The sequence below is a fragment of the Numenius arquata genome, chromosome 8 (genome assembly GCF_964106895.1).
Source record: "Numenius arquata chromosome 8, bNumArq3.hap1.1, whole genome shotgun sequence".
In the NCBI taxonomy this organism is placed as follows: domain Eukaryota; kingdom Metazoa; phylum Chordata; class Aves; order Charadriiformes; family Scolopacidae; genus Numenius; species Numenius arquata.
The window spans coordinates 25,885,801-25,900,938 of record NC_133583.1 but is presented as its reverse complement, the minus strand read 5'-3'; the positions used below and the strand labels follow the sequence as shown (position 1 = coordinate 25,900,938).

The 15,138-nt window shown below is 45.8% G+C and overlaps 1 protein-coding gene across 1 annotated transcript; it reads right to left on the bottom strand.

Moving 5' to 3' along the window:
- Positions 1–925: 925 nt before the first annotated feature.
- CMTR2 (cap methyltransferase 2) lies at positions 926–3,456 on the bottom strand. The gene is made up of 2 exons (XM_074152562.1): positions 3,387–3,456; positions 926–3,240 (listed from the first exon to the last, which is right to left on the bottom strand). The coding sequence occupies exon 2, from the start codon at positions 3,218–3,220 to the stop codon at positions 926–928; it is 2,295 nt and encodes a 764-aa protein (XP_074008663.1). The 5' UTR covers positions 3,221–3,240; positions 3,387–3,456.
- Between the last annotated feature and the right edge of the window lie 11,682 nt (positions 3,457–15,138).

Sequence of the window (15,138 nt, the reverse complement as noted above, 5' to 3'; positions counted from 1 at the left end):
GGAACAGCCTGAAATCTTAATCAGACTTTCCCAAAGTTATCACATATTTCTTCAGCTTAATGCTCCTCCAGCAGTACCCAAAGCATTTCTTGATACACAAAGCTGTGCATGTTTTTAGCCTGAAAAACACTTGCAGTTCCTCATTAATAGCCACTGCCATCAATGCAAGTCTTCACTTCCACTCAGGAGTCTCAAATTATTTTAAGAGGGACCCATAAACCAAAGAAAGTTATAACAGCCCATTCATTGATGGGGAGACGAAACCATACAATAACCTGTCAAAAACCATACAGCCTGCTGCTGTTTGCATAAATGAAATTAAAACTGAAGAGCGTCTTTCCCTGGACACCTCTGCTACTGCTTTTTAACCCAGACAGCTGTCTGCTCACAAGATGCTCATCCCTCAAGTCTTACATCAGGTTTGCAAACTGCTGAGCATTCGGGCCCAGACCTCGCATTTTGGCTTCTACGAACCCTAGGAAAGTGTGCATGTGTGTCCAAGCTCCCCCATCTTGCTCCGCAGAAGAGTGCTGATGTCACACAACGGGGGTCCCCCCTCATCTGGCCTGATGCAACAAGTATAAATCACCGTAACACCTCTCATCCTGAAGGCCACAGCTCTGACCCAGGTGGTACGCAAAGAAATTCACCCAGGGAGAGCCGAGAGAAAGGAAAAACAATTTCTCCACCTCAATCAGTGTCCTTCCTAAGTCCCCCACACCTGAGATGAAGTCTCAGGTTCCTGTACCACAGGTCAACGCTGTGCAAGTGGGACCGATAGCTCAAAACACCCTCCCAACGCTAACGATGTCACGCCGAGCTTTTACACTAACGTTACCTTTGCATTAACAATGTTTTTAACACCTTCTACCTGCCTGTGAAACAAGGTCTAGCAGCAGCAACTCGCTCAATTCTAGAACTGTTTTTAAAGTGACATATCGCTAGTCATCTGCTGCCGCTTAGCTTGCACAATCAAGTGGAGTTGTCTCTTTGCGATGGCCGTGTTCAAATCCCACAAGAACTCCAACAGCTTGCCCCGGAGGAGAACTTCCATGGGCACAAACTGCAAAACCTGCTGGGGAGAGTCCGCGTCCAGCAAAGAGCTCATTAGTTTACTCAGATGCTGTAGATACTTGACAACAGGATTTGGGAGGCCTCGGTAGCCCACGCATAGCAAAGCGGCACTTGTCCTTAGCGGCTCCTGGGAGGTGGGACAAGCAAACGTGATGCATCTGAAACAGCAGTGCAGAATGAAGACCAGGCCAGCTGTGAAGCGCGTAAAAGAAGAGAGGATAGGCAAAATCAATGTGTCCCCCACTGTAAGCTGATTCAACGCACGCAGAATGCACTCCAAAAGCTGCTGCTGGTACATTGGTTCTCCATCGTAGAGCAAAGAGAAGCTGAAAGCCAGCAGCGTGGCCGAGTCCAGAAGCTTTATTTCCACACTGGGTTGGCTTTCAGTGTCACAGAGGGATGGAAAGCCCGCCACAAGGCACTTGAATTGGTCACCACGTCTTCCATCCAGGACTTCCTGATGACACCTGGAAAGATCAGAGACTTCTGCCAGTATGAGTTCCCCGGGAAGAACTTCACACGAGTGACAAGTCTGCAGCATTTGTCTGTTTTTCAGCCTCCCCCCCACCAATTCTGTCATAGCTTCATTAAGATTCTCCAAGACTTGACTATCACAAAACGGAGAACATTTTACCACTGGTAGTCTTTTTCCTTCCAAAATGTACCACAAGCTACACTCCAGGTTAGAAGATGATCCTTCCAAGATGCACAGTTTACCAGCATTATTTAAACTATGTTCTTCAGCCCAGTGATTAAAATAGCCCTTTGCCACTTTATCATTCCATGTAAGTGTTTCCAGCATCTTCCTTTCATTGTACGTACTAAAATACTTGTTTCTTTGCCCAAACCATTTTGCATTCATACTGCAACCGGTCTGAGATTTCTTGACAAGCCAGTTATTTCTGGCAATGGGTTTCATATGAAACCTCTGCATGAAGAACTCTACTGCACAGTCTCTTAGCTTGTTCAGTTTCGCCTGCTCGGCTTCTTCCATGTGCTCAAAGAGATGGATGTTCTCAGAGATTGTCTCTACCTGGCACTTGTGGAAGAACATGCAACACTCTTCATGTATTTTAAGAAAAGATTCTGGTAGCGTATGCTGGGGAAAGAGTGCTTTGTTGACCATTTCTGTTCCAAAGTTCTGTATCATCTTAGAAAGCAGCAGATGAATGCTTTCCCTGCCCATGTAACGAAGACAAATCACATAGGCTTCTGAGTTTCCAGCTTTGCTAGTGGCTGGCTTAAAGACATGGACCTCCTCAAAGGAGCAGTTTAGCAGAAAGAGCAGATTGGTAGAACAGTGTTCAAACAGCGTGAACATCTTCAAAACAAAGGAACCTCCAGTGCCCAGAATCATTAAAGCAGTGACTGTTTCACAGTAATGAAGGGGTGAGACGAGAGCCTCCTGCTCACCCGGGTTTCCCTGGCAATCAAAGCTGCCATCAGCAGTCACCAAGTGAACTGTGGCCATATTGCTTACAAAGTTCTGAAGCCCCGTTAGATGTTTCAACGTCATCACATCACCAGTGTTATCTGGGCCAAAGTACCACCAAGGCAATGTATTTGCTATAAGACGGTCATCCATGATCATCATCAGGGTGTCATTTGCTTCATGATAGGGGTTTAGAGTGTTAGCAACCCAATTCCAGTCGCAAGGGACATGGTGGGATTTCAAGTAGTGATTGAGGCTGGCTATAAAAGCTCCAGGTGCTTCACAGAGGTGGACAGAATTCAGTTCTCCATCCTGAAGAGCTTCTTCAGGCAGAAGAGGAAAACTGCACAGGATCTCATGAAACTTGCACCAGGCCTGGGTGCACAGCTCAGCGTTCAGAGATTTCTTCACATGAGGAATTATTTTCCCTGCTTTATTGGTAAATGAGGTGTGCTGATGCCATTCATCCAGGTTCTTATCACTCAGTTGATTCTTCACTTCATTCATCGAGTCCTTCAGAGCCAGGAGTGAGTTGAATTCCTTGTGATCACAGGTAAAAGCATCACTGGGATCTGGGAGGTGCCATTCATTATTCATGGGCTTAGTGTAAGTAAATTTCTTTGCAAAGAGCTTCTCGATTTCAGAAAGAATTTCAGGACTGAACTTTTCAAGGTTTGTAGTCTGGTCAACGTAAGGCTTCTTACATTTGTTCATTCTTGAATTGATTCACAACCTGAGGGACAATCGGGGGAGAAGAAACAATGTCACTCCAATTACAAGTGTATATAAATAAGCAAAGCTTTTTTTTTAAATAAAAATTTCTCCTGCTTAATCTCTGTAATCTAGAATGAGAGATAAATGCTTCAGAGAATGACATTCCCATGAGGAAAATAAACGAGGGCTATCCTGAATAGGGCCATTTGGCAATCAGGAGGTTCACGGGTTCGATCACCCTTTGCGCTACTTACACAGAAAGCAAAGAAGAGTTGGCGGCTGCTGCTTTGGCCCTTCACTAACCTCTGACTACTGTGCTCCCTATGTAGGTCTTAAATACAAATTAAATTATTATTATTAATTAAATACAAATCTCTCAGTCACAAAAGAGAACATACCACAAGCTGTACAAATTAAACAAGGGGCCCAGACATCTTTCATCCGACTACAGCAGTATTTATCCACACCTCTCACAGTACGGGGAGCCACAAGCTTTGAGAGGGAGCCCTTAACTCACAACTGCTAACCCTCACACCCCTTCCACCACAACCAGTGTGATACTGGGAGAGCCCCTCCACCAGCACCCCAGGTAACAGCCCCTACGCTGAAGAGACCCCGCTGAGAGGTTTAACAGCAGCCTGCAAAACCCCTTCGCTGTGCTCAGCTTTACAGCTCTCTCGCCAGGCCACCGCAAATCCTTACGCCTCGCTTTCCCTGCTGGAAAAACAGCGATAAACCCGAAGCGAGGAGAGACTTTCTGGCATTTGCGGTCCATGCTAACTCATGCTTGACATTAAAGGAGGAAGCAGTCCAAGGTATTGTGCTTTGAGGGGACAGAGGCAGACTAACAGGAGCATACTCCGCACAGAGCCGACCGGTTTGCTGCCATCTGCTTCAGCGCAAAGCACACGGGGCAGAAGTCAGGTTCAATAACCAGAAATCAGCCATCCATCCATTCAAAACTAAGACGTTCATTTAAGCAAAATGATTTAATCAAAGTTACCACAAGAGGCAGGAAATCCCTCAGCGTTATCATTTTAACCAGCTTCCAAACCATCCCATTCCCTCAGAAGCAAAATACAGTGATCTCGAGTGTTACAAAACAGTTCAGTGTGAGAAAAAAAATATCGCATTAAAATTGAGAGGGTTGAGAAACTTTGGAAGCAGGCAAGACAAAGTATAGCCAACCTAAACACTTTGCCCTTCCCCTTGAACCCACACAGGATCTCAGGCCGCTGCCCCATGACCACAGCCATCTCCTCTCACAGCCACCAGCCTGCTGAGGAGCGGCACACGGTTTACAGACACACAGGTGACATTTCATCTCATTTCCCCAATCTGGCTGCCTTCCAGTAGGTATATTTAGTTTCACTTTCCTTTATGCAGATGTATTTTAGCTTTAATCCAGTCGTTTCTCACTACGGGTGCTGAGGAGAAGGGGAAAACGGAAGCACAGGAGAGCACTGTGCCCTGAACTAGTTTTACTTCGTTTTTAAACACCAACTACGATCATGGCTTTTTAATTACAGCTCACAGCAAAAAATCCCCAAATAAGCTCTCATCTAAAGCATGACAAGGAAACAGGCTTTTTCTTCCGTGTAATCATTTCCAGTCCCCATCGGCCTGGACTCGATTCAAGCCTGCCGGAGCGCTCCGGGCTCCTCCCCGCCCCGCAGCCCCTCACACACTCCAGCGCCGGCGGAGGGCTGGCCCTTCTCGGCAGCCCGCCCAGCCACACGCTGAGGTGGGGGCTCACAGGCCCGCGGCTTCACCGGGAAACCCGTTCTCCCCATCCCGCGGTACAGCTCGCCGCTCCGCTCCACACCGCGGCCCGGCCGCCCCCCTTCCTCCCCGGCCTCGCGTAGAGCCGCCGCCCAGCCGAGGCGTCTCCCCGCGCCGCCCGCTCGCTACGCGAGGCCGCGGCTCCCGCGCGGCCTACAGGAGCCCCCGCTCTTACCCGGCGGGCGGCGGCGGCAGCGAGCGAGGCAGGCCCGGCCCCTTCGCTCCGCGGCCTCGCCCCGGCCGCTCCCTCCGCCCTGCCCGCTCCTCAGCGCCCCCCGGTTTATTTTTAAAAATAAATTTCAACAGAGGGAGGTCTGAAGTCTTACCCAGCGCTGTTATTGCTGGGAGAGGGTGCGGAGCAGCAAGGCCCCGCATTGCCCAAGTGAAGGCTGCTGGAGCAGGGCAGGAGGAGGCAGGTTGCCCGTTCAAAGCCACGTCAGTCACAGCAATGTCCAAAGAACAAAGTTAAAAGTTTATCAAGCAAAGTTTATCGGCTGGGACATCACAGAAGGTACCTGGCCTTGAACAGGATGTGAAACAAACCAATGTGTCTTTACATGTCCTTTTGCAGTTGCTGACTTAGACATAATATAGTGGAAAATACAGTTTCTGGACCAAATTTGAGCCTAGAGTATCTCCCAAACTAACCTCGGGTAATTATAATGATAAAATGCACACCCTTTGTGAATAATGAGCATGCTAATCAGCTAACCTCCCCAAATGTTTTAAACACAATCTTGGATGCATATGTATAGTTAGGAGTGCTGAATGAACCATTAACCCATCAGCTGTGTTTTATCATTAGAAACACTGGGCAGCTTCAAACATGAGGTACTGCTGGCTGTTCTTAAATGCCAGCACCTGATTCTGCAGAATTGAAATGAAAACAAATCTCTGAAGCCAGTGTGTTGATCAGCTTTCACACACCAGGTGAAGAGCCCTCATTTGGGGACAACACCAGCAGCTAAAAAGCAGGCTGCTTTTCACCAGAAAACCCTGCTCACTTGAGCTGGCTTGATTCTGCAGGGGGAGGAGCAGCCGTAGCACAGCCCAAAAGAAATAAAAAACATTTATAGATGTTATTCAAATAGCACTTATATATGATAATACTTACAGGTTGTTCAGAGGAAAACCAGGAAGAAAGCTTTGTTGCAATCTGCTAGCAAACCCTTGAAGAGGAAGGGCTGGGGCTCAGCACATCTTTTTGCCTAAAGACTTGGGACATCTGCCCTCCAGAGCCAGATGCAGCTGACCAAGGAGCAGAGACAGGGCAAAGCACCATCATCTCCCAGCCCTGCACATATCACATCTGTCCCAGTTTGAAGTAAAACTGAACCAATTTTCTGTTCTGTAACTTTACATCCTAGCTAGGCCTCCTCTAACTCTCTGAAATTAACAGCATATTGTGGAGAAAACTGCTCGTTCTCAGAATGATGAGCCCAATGTTTGTGCTCCATGCCAAGGAATGGTATGCAGGGAGGCCCTTGCTTATACTTATTGCTATAACAACCAAGGTCAGCCAATTTCGTTATTTGCCCCCTTAGAGGGTCGGAAACGGAAAAACGTAGAGGGGTCACATCAGTGGGGAGGAGTGGACAGGACAGGTGACCCAAACCTGACCAACTGGGGTATTCCATCCCATCTGCCCCATGCTCAGTATAAAAGCTGAGGGATCAAAGGGTCAGCCCCTCTTCCTGCGATGGCCGACATCCAGAGAGGACTCTGTCTGTTCATCTGCCTTTGATCCCGATCCGTGTGTTCCTGACTCCAGAGCTGGAATCCAGTTCCCATTCGTCACTGAGTCCAGTCTGGGACTTCCCCAGTGCCTGCCGGTGATGTGACTGTCATCCTGGGAGCTTGATACGGTTTTGTATATATTGTATCTATTTCATTATTTTCTTCTTTATTTTTATTTTAATATTAATTCTTCATTAAAGTAGTTTAGTTCATTCTAAACTTCTGAATCTCCTTATCTCTTTCTCCTCCTCTCTCCTCTTTTGGGGGGGGGAAGGGCCATCTGCCGGTCCGGTTTTGGTAAATTCAGCCAAAACCACGACAACATCTCAGCATACCCTCTCCAAGCCAGCCTCCATCTCCAGAGTCAGTAGCGATGCTCCTCCATGGTTCTCTTTGGCCTCTGTAACCCACAAGCAGACACTTAAGGTAGCTCTTGCACATGGTAACCCACTTTACTGTCCTTTCTAAATCCACCAGAGACCTGTTACACCCAGTTGGGTTAGCAGGGGGCAAGAACCTTGACATACTAACAGAGCAATAATGAGCAGAATCAACCATCCATTGCAGCATCCCTGGAAACACACATACCCTTTCTAGACAGCAAAACAGCATCTGAGCTGCAAGCAGAGGCAGGAAGGTCAAAGCAGATTAATTACTACAGCAGACACCGGGTGCAAGCAGCTCTTGAGACTTTAAACATTGTGGGGATTTTCCTATATGCAGGTTAGAGAACAAGGCACTTGCCAGCCCATTTGGGAGCAAACAGCCAACAGTGTAGCATGAGTTAGCAGAAATCCTTTTGCTTCAATGCCAGGTTTGCTGCTATTGACTTCTGCACTCTCACATATTTCTCCTTGATGAAGCACAATCCAGCCCTAAGCCAGAATTAATTCAAGCACAGAAATTCAGTTCTATGAGTACAAAGAATTCCAGAACTTATAACTAGGGAGAACTTTGCTAGAAGCTAAATAATTGATAAAAAAATAACTCCATCTTAAAGATGCAACAATGATGCATAGGTAAGCTATCTTTTCTTGTACTCTGGATACATTAAAGAACTTACACGTTAAATTAAGAAATAAATATATAAGTCTATAAACAGAAAATCTCCTCCCCAACCTATTTATTTGTTTTCTAACTTGAAGGGATACTGCTACAAAATAGAAGGAACCTTAAGTATTGAGAAAACACTGTGCTACCTCCAAACGCAAATACAAGACTAAAATTTACTCTTTAGTTTCCTTAAAAAGAAAGAATGTGTTTTTAGAGCTGAACCCACCCTATTCACCTCTGATAAATAGCATAAGAAAAAGATACTTACTGGCTGCTTCATCAGAAAGAAGCTTTACCAAATGAGAAAGAGCTCAGGTGTGGATGGAAGATTTATATGTATGTCTGCCATGCCTCTTCACCCTTTGATTGGCCTGTTTGAAAATCACTTGCCAATCAATCAACACCTTTGGCTATTTAAAGGTGGGGGGTGAAAGGTAGGGCAGTTTAATTAAAGCAGATGAGCAGCTGGTGTGGTAGGGAGCTGAGGGTTTTGGGGGTTCTCTAGTGCCTGTTGTGGTCTCCCTTTGGTTGTCTGGCGTGTGCAGTAATGTCATTGCTAAAATCTTACCTTTTGCTTAACAGAGTTTAAAGTTAATGGGAACGTCAAAGATATGTTATAGACTGAAGTGTTTTCTCTTTAAGTTCTGTGGATAATAGGTCATTTAAAACATTAAGAGCTGATTCTTCTTAATCTTCTCTTAAATACTTAAATCACCTTTTTGTGTGTTCTTGGGTTCTTAAATGCTTGGATGATACCAGCAAGAGGACAGCTGCAATTCAGTATGTGGGGGAAGTGGTATGTAAGACTCTTACCTTCTCAGTCATGCCCTGCTAGGCTTTTACCATAGCATGTAGCATCTCGGGGTCACAGTCTGCTGGGCTGCTGAAGGCAAGGTACTTTGGGCTCTCCCAAAGTGCAGGGGAGAACAGTTCATCACTGAGCATGTAACATTACAAGATTCCTAGCTAAGAAGCTTAAGAAAAATATGATATTCTTTTTCCAAAATTAAACCCTTAATTCAGCTTGTAAGCTTCAGTTGCCTCCTATGTCTTCCTAAATGCTTCCAAGTTAAAGCACAAATTCAAATAGGTATTTCTGTCTTATACCAAACAATCTCTTTTCTGTCCCTATGAGAAACTGAAAATGGGAGCACAGCACTTTCTTCCTGGATTAGCCCCATTTTTGGGGAACTAATATTCTAAGAGGTGATCTTCTCTCTCTCCATCAGATCATACGATGTGTGTACAACTGTAGCAGTGAAAACTCTGAACTGTCTTTAAACAAACATTGTGCAGTTAGTCATCTAATTAAGAACAAAGTAGTCTTGTTTATGCTCCTGACTTCTTTTTTCCATAGCTAAAATAGCAAAACGCATACATTGGATAAACATGCTAGGTGGTGGAGTTCAGGAGCGTTGCTGGAGGGTTTAGGGGGCGTCTTTTAATGCTATCAGATATAGAGGAAGGCAGCTGGGGGAAGTATGCTGAGTCCTGGTAGTTTTGGATCAAGGCTCACCGTGCAGGATGCAAGATGTTTGTAAGTTAGGGAGACATCATTTATTTTTTACAGATAGGCACGTAATAGCCTTTTTTTTTTTTTTAATTATTTTATGTAGAAGTGCAGAGCAAATACCAGAGATGAAGGAAAGATTTACAGGGATGCTTTTAGCCAATAGTTTCCCCAAAGGCATTTGCAAAGGCCCATCAGTTGTACAAGTCCCACCTATGCTTCAGCCTTCTTGAGATCTCCAAAGGATCTTGCTGCAGATTTACCTGTGGGTCTGGCTGTGCCTGTGTGCTTTAAAAGCTCACTGTAGGCAGTCCTAGAGGAATACTTTGGATTAATACTGGGAGGTTAATGCTGCTGATTTGCCTAGAACCAGTTGCACATGTATCTGAGCTCTCTCCTGCAGTGGAGAGGTGGGACTATTAAGGAGCCATTACTGTCTTGTACCCTTTGAGCTCTCTCTGGGCTGCCTCTTGGATTTCACATAGAATCGCAGAATGGTTTGGGTTGGAAGGGACTTTAAAGCCCATCCAGTGCCACCCCCTGCCCTGGGCAGGGACACCTCCCACCAGACCAGGTTGCTCCAAGCCCCCTCCAACCTGGCCTTGAAGCCCTCCAGGGATGGGGCAGCCACAGCTTCTCTGGGCAACCTGGGCCAGGCTCTCACCACCCTCACAGCAAAGAATTTCTTCCCCAGATCTCATCTCAATCTCCTCTCTTCCAGTTTGAAGCCATTACCCCGTGTCCTATCACTACGTGCATGTCTTGTGGCTCTTGGCTGTGTCAAGAAATAGGTATGTGTTGTACGAGGCTGGGAAGGTTGGTGGCACTTCATGCCGTGGCTTGGCATGACCTTACGGACTGGTCCATAAGGGCTCTTGTTCTGCTTCTGGCTTGCAGCCCAACGTTGGGCAGGTCTGCCCTCTTCCACTTTCCTTGCTGGAGGAATTGCAACCAGTCTGCTATAGTCAGTGAGTTGTGAGACTTTGGTTAGCAATGTCTGGTGTAGACAATTAGTAAAATTATGTACAGTTGGCTAACCTTTACTTCTTGAAATGAAAAAAAAAATCACAAAAATGGAAATCAAAAGGAAAAACCTAGAGACTATTTAATATTGTGGCATTATTGCACCACAAATGAGACCGTGAGGAAGCATTGATCCCGTTGGGACAGCATAAATCCATCCTGACGGACCATGCCTGCAGGTGGTAGCATGTTCACCTACTGACATCCAGAAAGCAGTGTTTTCCAAAGAGGGGTTTGGGGGAATTAGGAACGTGGTCCCAGAGACCGGTGAAAAGTCTGCTCTTGAGCTCCTCTGTGTGAAAGTATTATCGATTACTGAGAGAAAGCCAGATCACAGACCAGAATAAACTTTGGCCCTATGTGGTCTCAGGATGGAGATGTGTCCTTATTCTTCCTATGGAGAAGCATGCACAGAGCTCCAGGCCAGCGGCTGGCTGTGGTGCCAGGATATCAGTTGTATTTACCTGTGTTGAATAGGGGAATATATCAATTTTCAAGAATCATTAATGATACATATAGCTGTGCAGTACCATTTAACTATTGGAGAATTGTTTTCTTCTGTGACAGGCCTGAAAGCATTTCTTCCTTACAGTATTCAGTTTTTCTTTCCAAGTTATTTGCATTTATTGCAGGCCAGAGGGGTATCTGGCCTTTTATAGTTTCTAGACCACCAGGATCCATAGTTTCTTTTCCGCTTATCCTCACTAAAGCGTTGTTGCAGCTTTTTCCCCTGAGCTCTCTGGTTTTTCTGCCTGCCTCAGAGCACTTTCGCAGCACGCAGCCCATCCGTTCGTCCCCGACCCCTTCTTGTGCCGTTTCTATCCCTTCAGAAAGTACAACTCCTTTCCTTCAAATCCCCGAATGATCCCTTTCTTCGTGCCCTGTCTCTACTGACTTCCATGACACAGCACTTTTCATTTCCACAAACTCTCACAGCCACAATGGCAGTGCTATCCTTTAGCCTTTGAGCTGGAAGATGCAGATGTTGGCTGGTCTTGGGACATCTCTGCTCTTTTCCTAATTTCCATTGGTATCATTTGTTCATGGAGCTGGCCAAGTTGCTTTCTCTTTCTGCCCGAGTCTTGTAGAGCTGGTGAGTTTTTACGGAGAATTCTGTGTCGTCCTCCCAGCGAACATCACGTAACCCTTATATTAGCCGATTTCCACCCCAAAAGCTGTTTCCCCACCGCCCTTACAGGAGGGCTCCTCAGGGCTGCACGCTTTGGGTAGCTGGAAGCTTTTTCCTGATGTCTAGCCTAACTGAACATGCATCTCCCCAGCTCCCTGGTGCCTCTCTCAAGTTTCTGTGTCTCTCCCGCCTCCATGGCAACATTTTCAGGCTGTCACCGGAGCATTGCTTAGTTTTCATTTCGCTCAGCTAACCATGACAAGCCTCTTGAGCCTCTGGTTTTCTGTTCCCCTGGTCATCCCTTTTCTGCCTTCTCTATGGCCGGCGGTCTCTCCCCTGAAGACATACGACGAGCAGCACCTGTGTCATTTCAGGCAGACCTTCCTAGAGATTTCTGTTAAAATGATCTGTAGGGGAATAACTTCTATGGTACATAATCTGATGTTATTTACCTTCCTCATGGCTAGTAACGCTCCTGTGGCTGTCCAGGAGAACCAGCGTACAAACAAATGATGAGTTTCCCAAACAATGAGTTTCCAAATTGCTGCAAAAATCCTGATTACCTCTTTGAGCACGTTTAGTAATTTTTTTAATGAGATCTGGAACCTGCACTTCAGGCAATCAGCAGCAAAGCAAAATCTTTCCAGGCTTTATCTGTTTCACATTCCTCCAAAACACTGAGGGAGAATCTTGCCTTTTCTAGATGCAGGAGAATCAGGGCAGGGGGGAGGGATGCCCCCCAGCGAGAGATAAAGGTGAGCCCAGCACCCACGAGGGCATGGTAAAGCCTGCAGGACTTTTTGGGCAATGCTTTCTCCTGGACTAGGCTGATGTAAATTGTCTCCACTGTGCAGACACCCCCTTAATCTTTCTGCAGCTCAGTTCCCTTCCCCAAAAAGGTGATGGACACGTGAGAAGATTTACAAGATAATTTGATGCTGCGATAATGTGAGCACGTGGGGAAGTGGGAGACTTAGCCCGAAGCATTAATTAAATGTTTTGATGAAATGCTTGCAAAATACTTCACAACACTTCTTTAGATAGTAGTTGCTGTAGGAATGTAAAGCATTGTTATAAAATTATTTGAGGTGATTATATCTGCATCCTGTAGCCGTTGAAGTTCTGGCTACAGAAACAGGACTTGAGTGACACCCGAGTCAATAAGATGTGGATTATAGATACAGTTTGCGGCAGACACATACATACAGAAAGAGCAAGAGACGTCTGAGATTCAGGACAGAAAAACTGTCAATACTCTTTCTTAAGGCTTATGCAATCTATTCAATATCTTATTTTTTTTTAGCTGGATCTGCTTTGGAGTACTTGTACAGGAGCTGAAGCTTAATTAGTTTTTTCGCTTCCTCTCTACAGTGTTATTGGCATGAATGCCCTCAATGCTCAAATTAATTTTTCTGGTAGAGCAAACCTTTATCTAGTACTTGTCCAGCCAATGCACCATTGCAGGTTAAAACTCAAGTCATTCTTGCTGCTGTTAAATAACGGGCGCTGCAGGAAGATAGATAAAACGGTCTCTTTTCGATAATCCTGTTTTCCATGTAAATCCAAACTAGGGAGGAGATTGTCTTAGACGAGGACAAATTGGGAAGAGCTCTCAGGCTGTCTCATCTCTCCTGTCTGCGTTGCTAAAAAGAATCAGATTAATGAATGTAATCAGATTAAGGCTAAGGAAGGGAACATATCTGGGGGGCATCAGAACTCTGCTGATACCAAAGAACTGTATGGAAAATCAACGTTAAGGGCCTAACATTGCTCTATCTTTTAATTTAATGGGAGCAAATAACGGCTTTCAAAGAAGTCCTGTGTTCTGGCGAGAGGAGTGGGGGTTTCCAGAGGGCAAAAAGACTTGGGAGAGCTGGTAAGTGGCTCTAAGGCCCTGGCTTAAGGCAGGCATTCCTTGGGGTGACGGTGACTTGTAGAGTCCTTTGGCACTTTGGCTCGCGTAGAAAGGCAAAGGCGCTGCTTGGACGCAGGGTCTGATGCAATTAAATCTGTGTAAAACCACCTCTGCTCTCAGAAAAACAACGCTGAAGGGAAAGAAGAATATACACACCAAGGAGACAGAGATAGCTGAGGTTCAGAAAGACAGGAATGAGAGGGTGATGAAAAGGAGGTGTATCTGAAAAAGGAGGGGGAACATGGTAAAAACAGAATGAGAAGAAGGAGGTAAAAGGGGAAGATGATGGGCAATATTAGGTCCTTAATGCTGATTTTCCATTGCCCCCAGCAAACTGAGAGCAGGGGACACCATGCCAGCACAGCGATGTATCCCTGATTCCTGAAGTGGCAGCATACATACCCACTCATCTGCATCAAAAAAGACAAAGAGAAAATAAATAAATAAGAATTGAAGGTGTGAATATGAGGAAGAAAGGCAGAAGGTCAAGAACTTGAGGGGAAAGGGCACTAATGGATACTGTTCAGATCCATTTTCTATTTCTTCAGTGCCGACTCTGTCTTTCCACAAATACCTGTTGTCGACAGACCTTGCTGCTACACGCGATGCCCAAATCCTGCTGGCTGTGATGGGCTCCCAGCCTGTGCTGGCACCGACGAGGATACTCTGGATTTTTGCCTTGGACCTGGGGCTTTCCAACACGAAGGATCTCCCTCTCTCTCTAAAAATGTCCAGGTTTTTCTTGCTGCATTTATTACCCTGTTTTGACTTTGAAGTTCTCAGAGTTGCCTGGGGCAACCAAGGGGATGTTTGTTGTGGGCTCTTCAAGACCAACAAGCAAATGTGAATGGAAGTAATAAGAAATATTATGAGACCTAAAACTGGTGCTGCCCGACCCGATTTTCCTAAATTTTTTTTTAACATCTGGCTGATTTGTCTGGGAATTGACAAGTTCTAATTGGGGTTTTCTCCCTGCTTGGGATATTTATACATTCTAGTCTCTGGATCTAGAACCTGTGAGGGCATATTGTAGCTGTAGCCTTTCACCCGGGGCACGTAAGGTCTCTCCTCTGCTCAGCACCAATTTTAAATTTTAATTTTTTTGGCACTTGATTGTTTTGGAAACATCTCTGGCTCTGTTAGACGTGGTTTACATCAGTTGTTGGGCTCAGGCACTGTTGCACAGACAGACACATGCGACAAGGTTGTTTAAAACTTTGTTTAACAGAATAAAGCTAAAATTGGAGGGGCAGATGCTGGGGGCCCTGGGTTTGGTTTTTCTTGGGTGGTTTTTTTTTTAATGTGTAATCAGCTGAACAGGAATTTAGGAGCCAAGATGATTAGGAGCCTGGAGCATCCCTCTTATGAGGAGAGGCTGAGGGACTTGGGTCTTTTTAGTCTGGAGAAGAGAAGGGGGGATCTGATCAATGCTTATAAATAGTTAAAGGGAGGGTGTCAAGAGGATGGGGCTGGTCTTTTTTCAGTGGTGCCCAGGGATAGGACAAGAGAAAATGGGCACAAACTTGAATGTAAGAAGTTCCACCTAAACATGAGGAGGAACTTCTTTCCTTTGAGGGTGGCAGAGCCCTGGAAGAGGCTGCCCAGGGAGGTGGCGGAGTCTCCTTCTCTGGAGACATTCCAAACCTGCCTGGACATGTTCCTGTGCAACCTGCTCTGGGTGGACCTGCTCTGGCAGGGGGTTGGACTAGATGATCTCCAGAGGTCCCTTCCAACCCCATATCATTTTGTGATTCTGTATCTGAAGACAG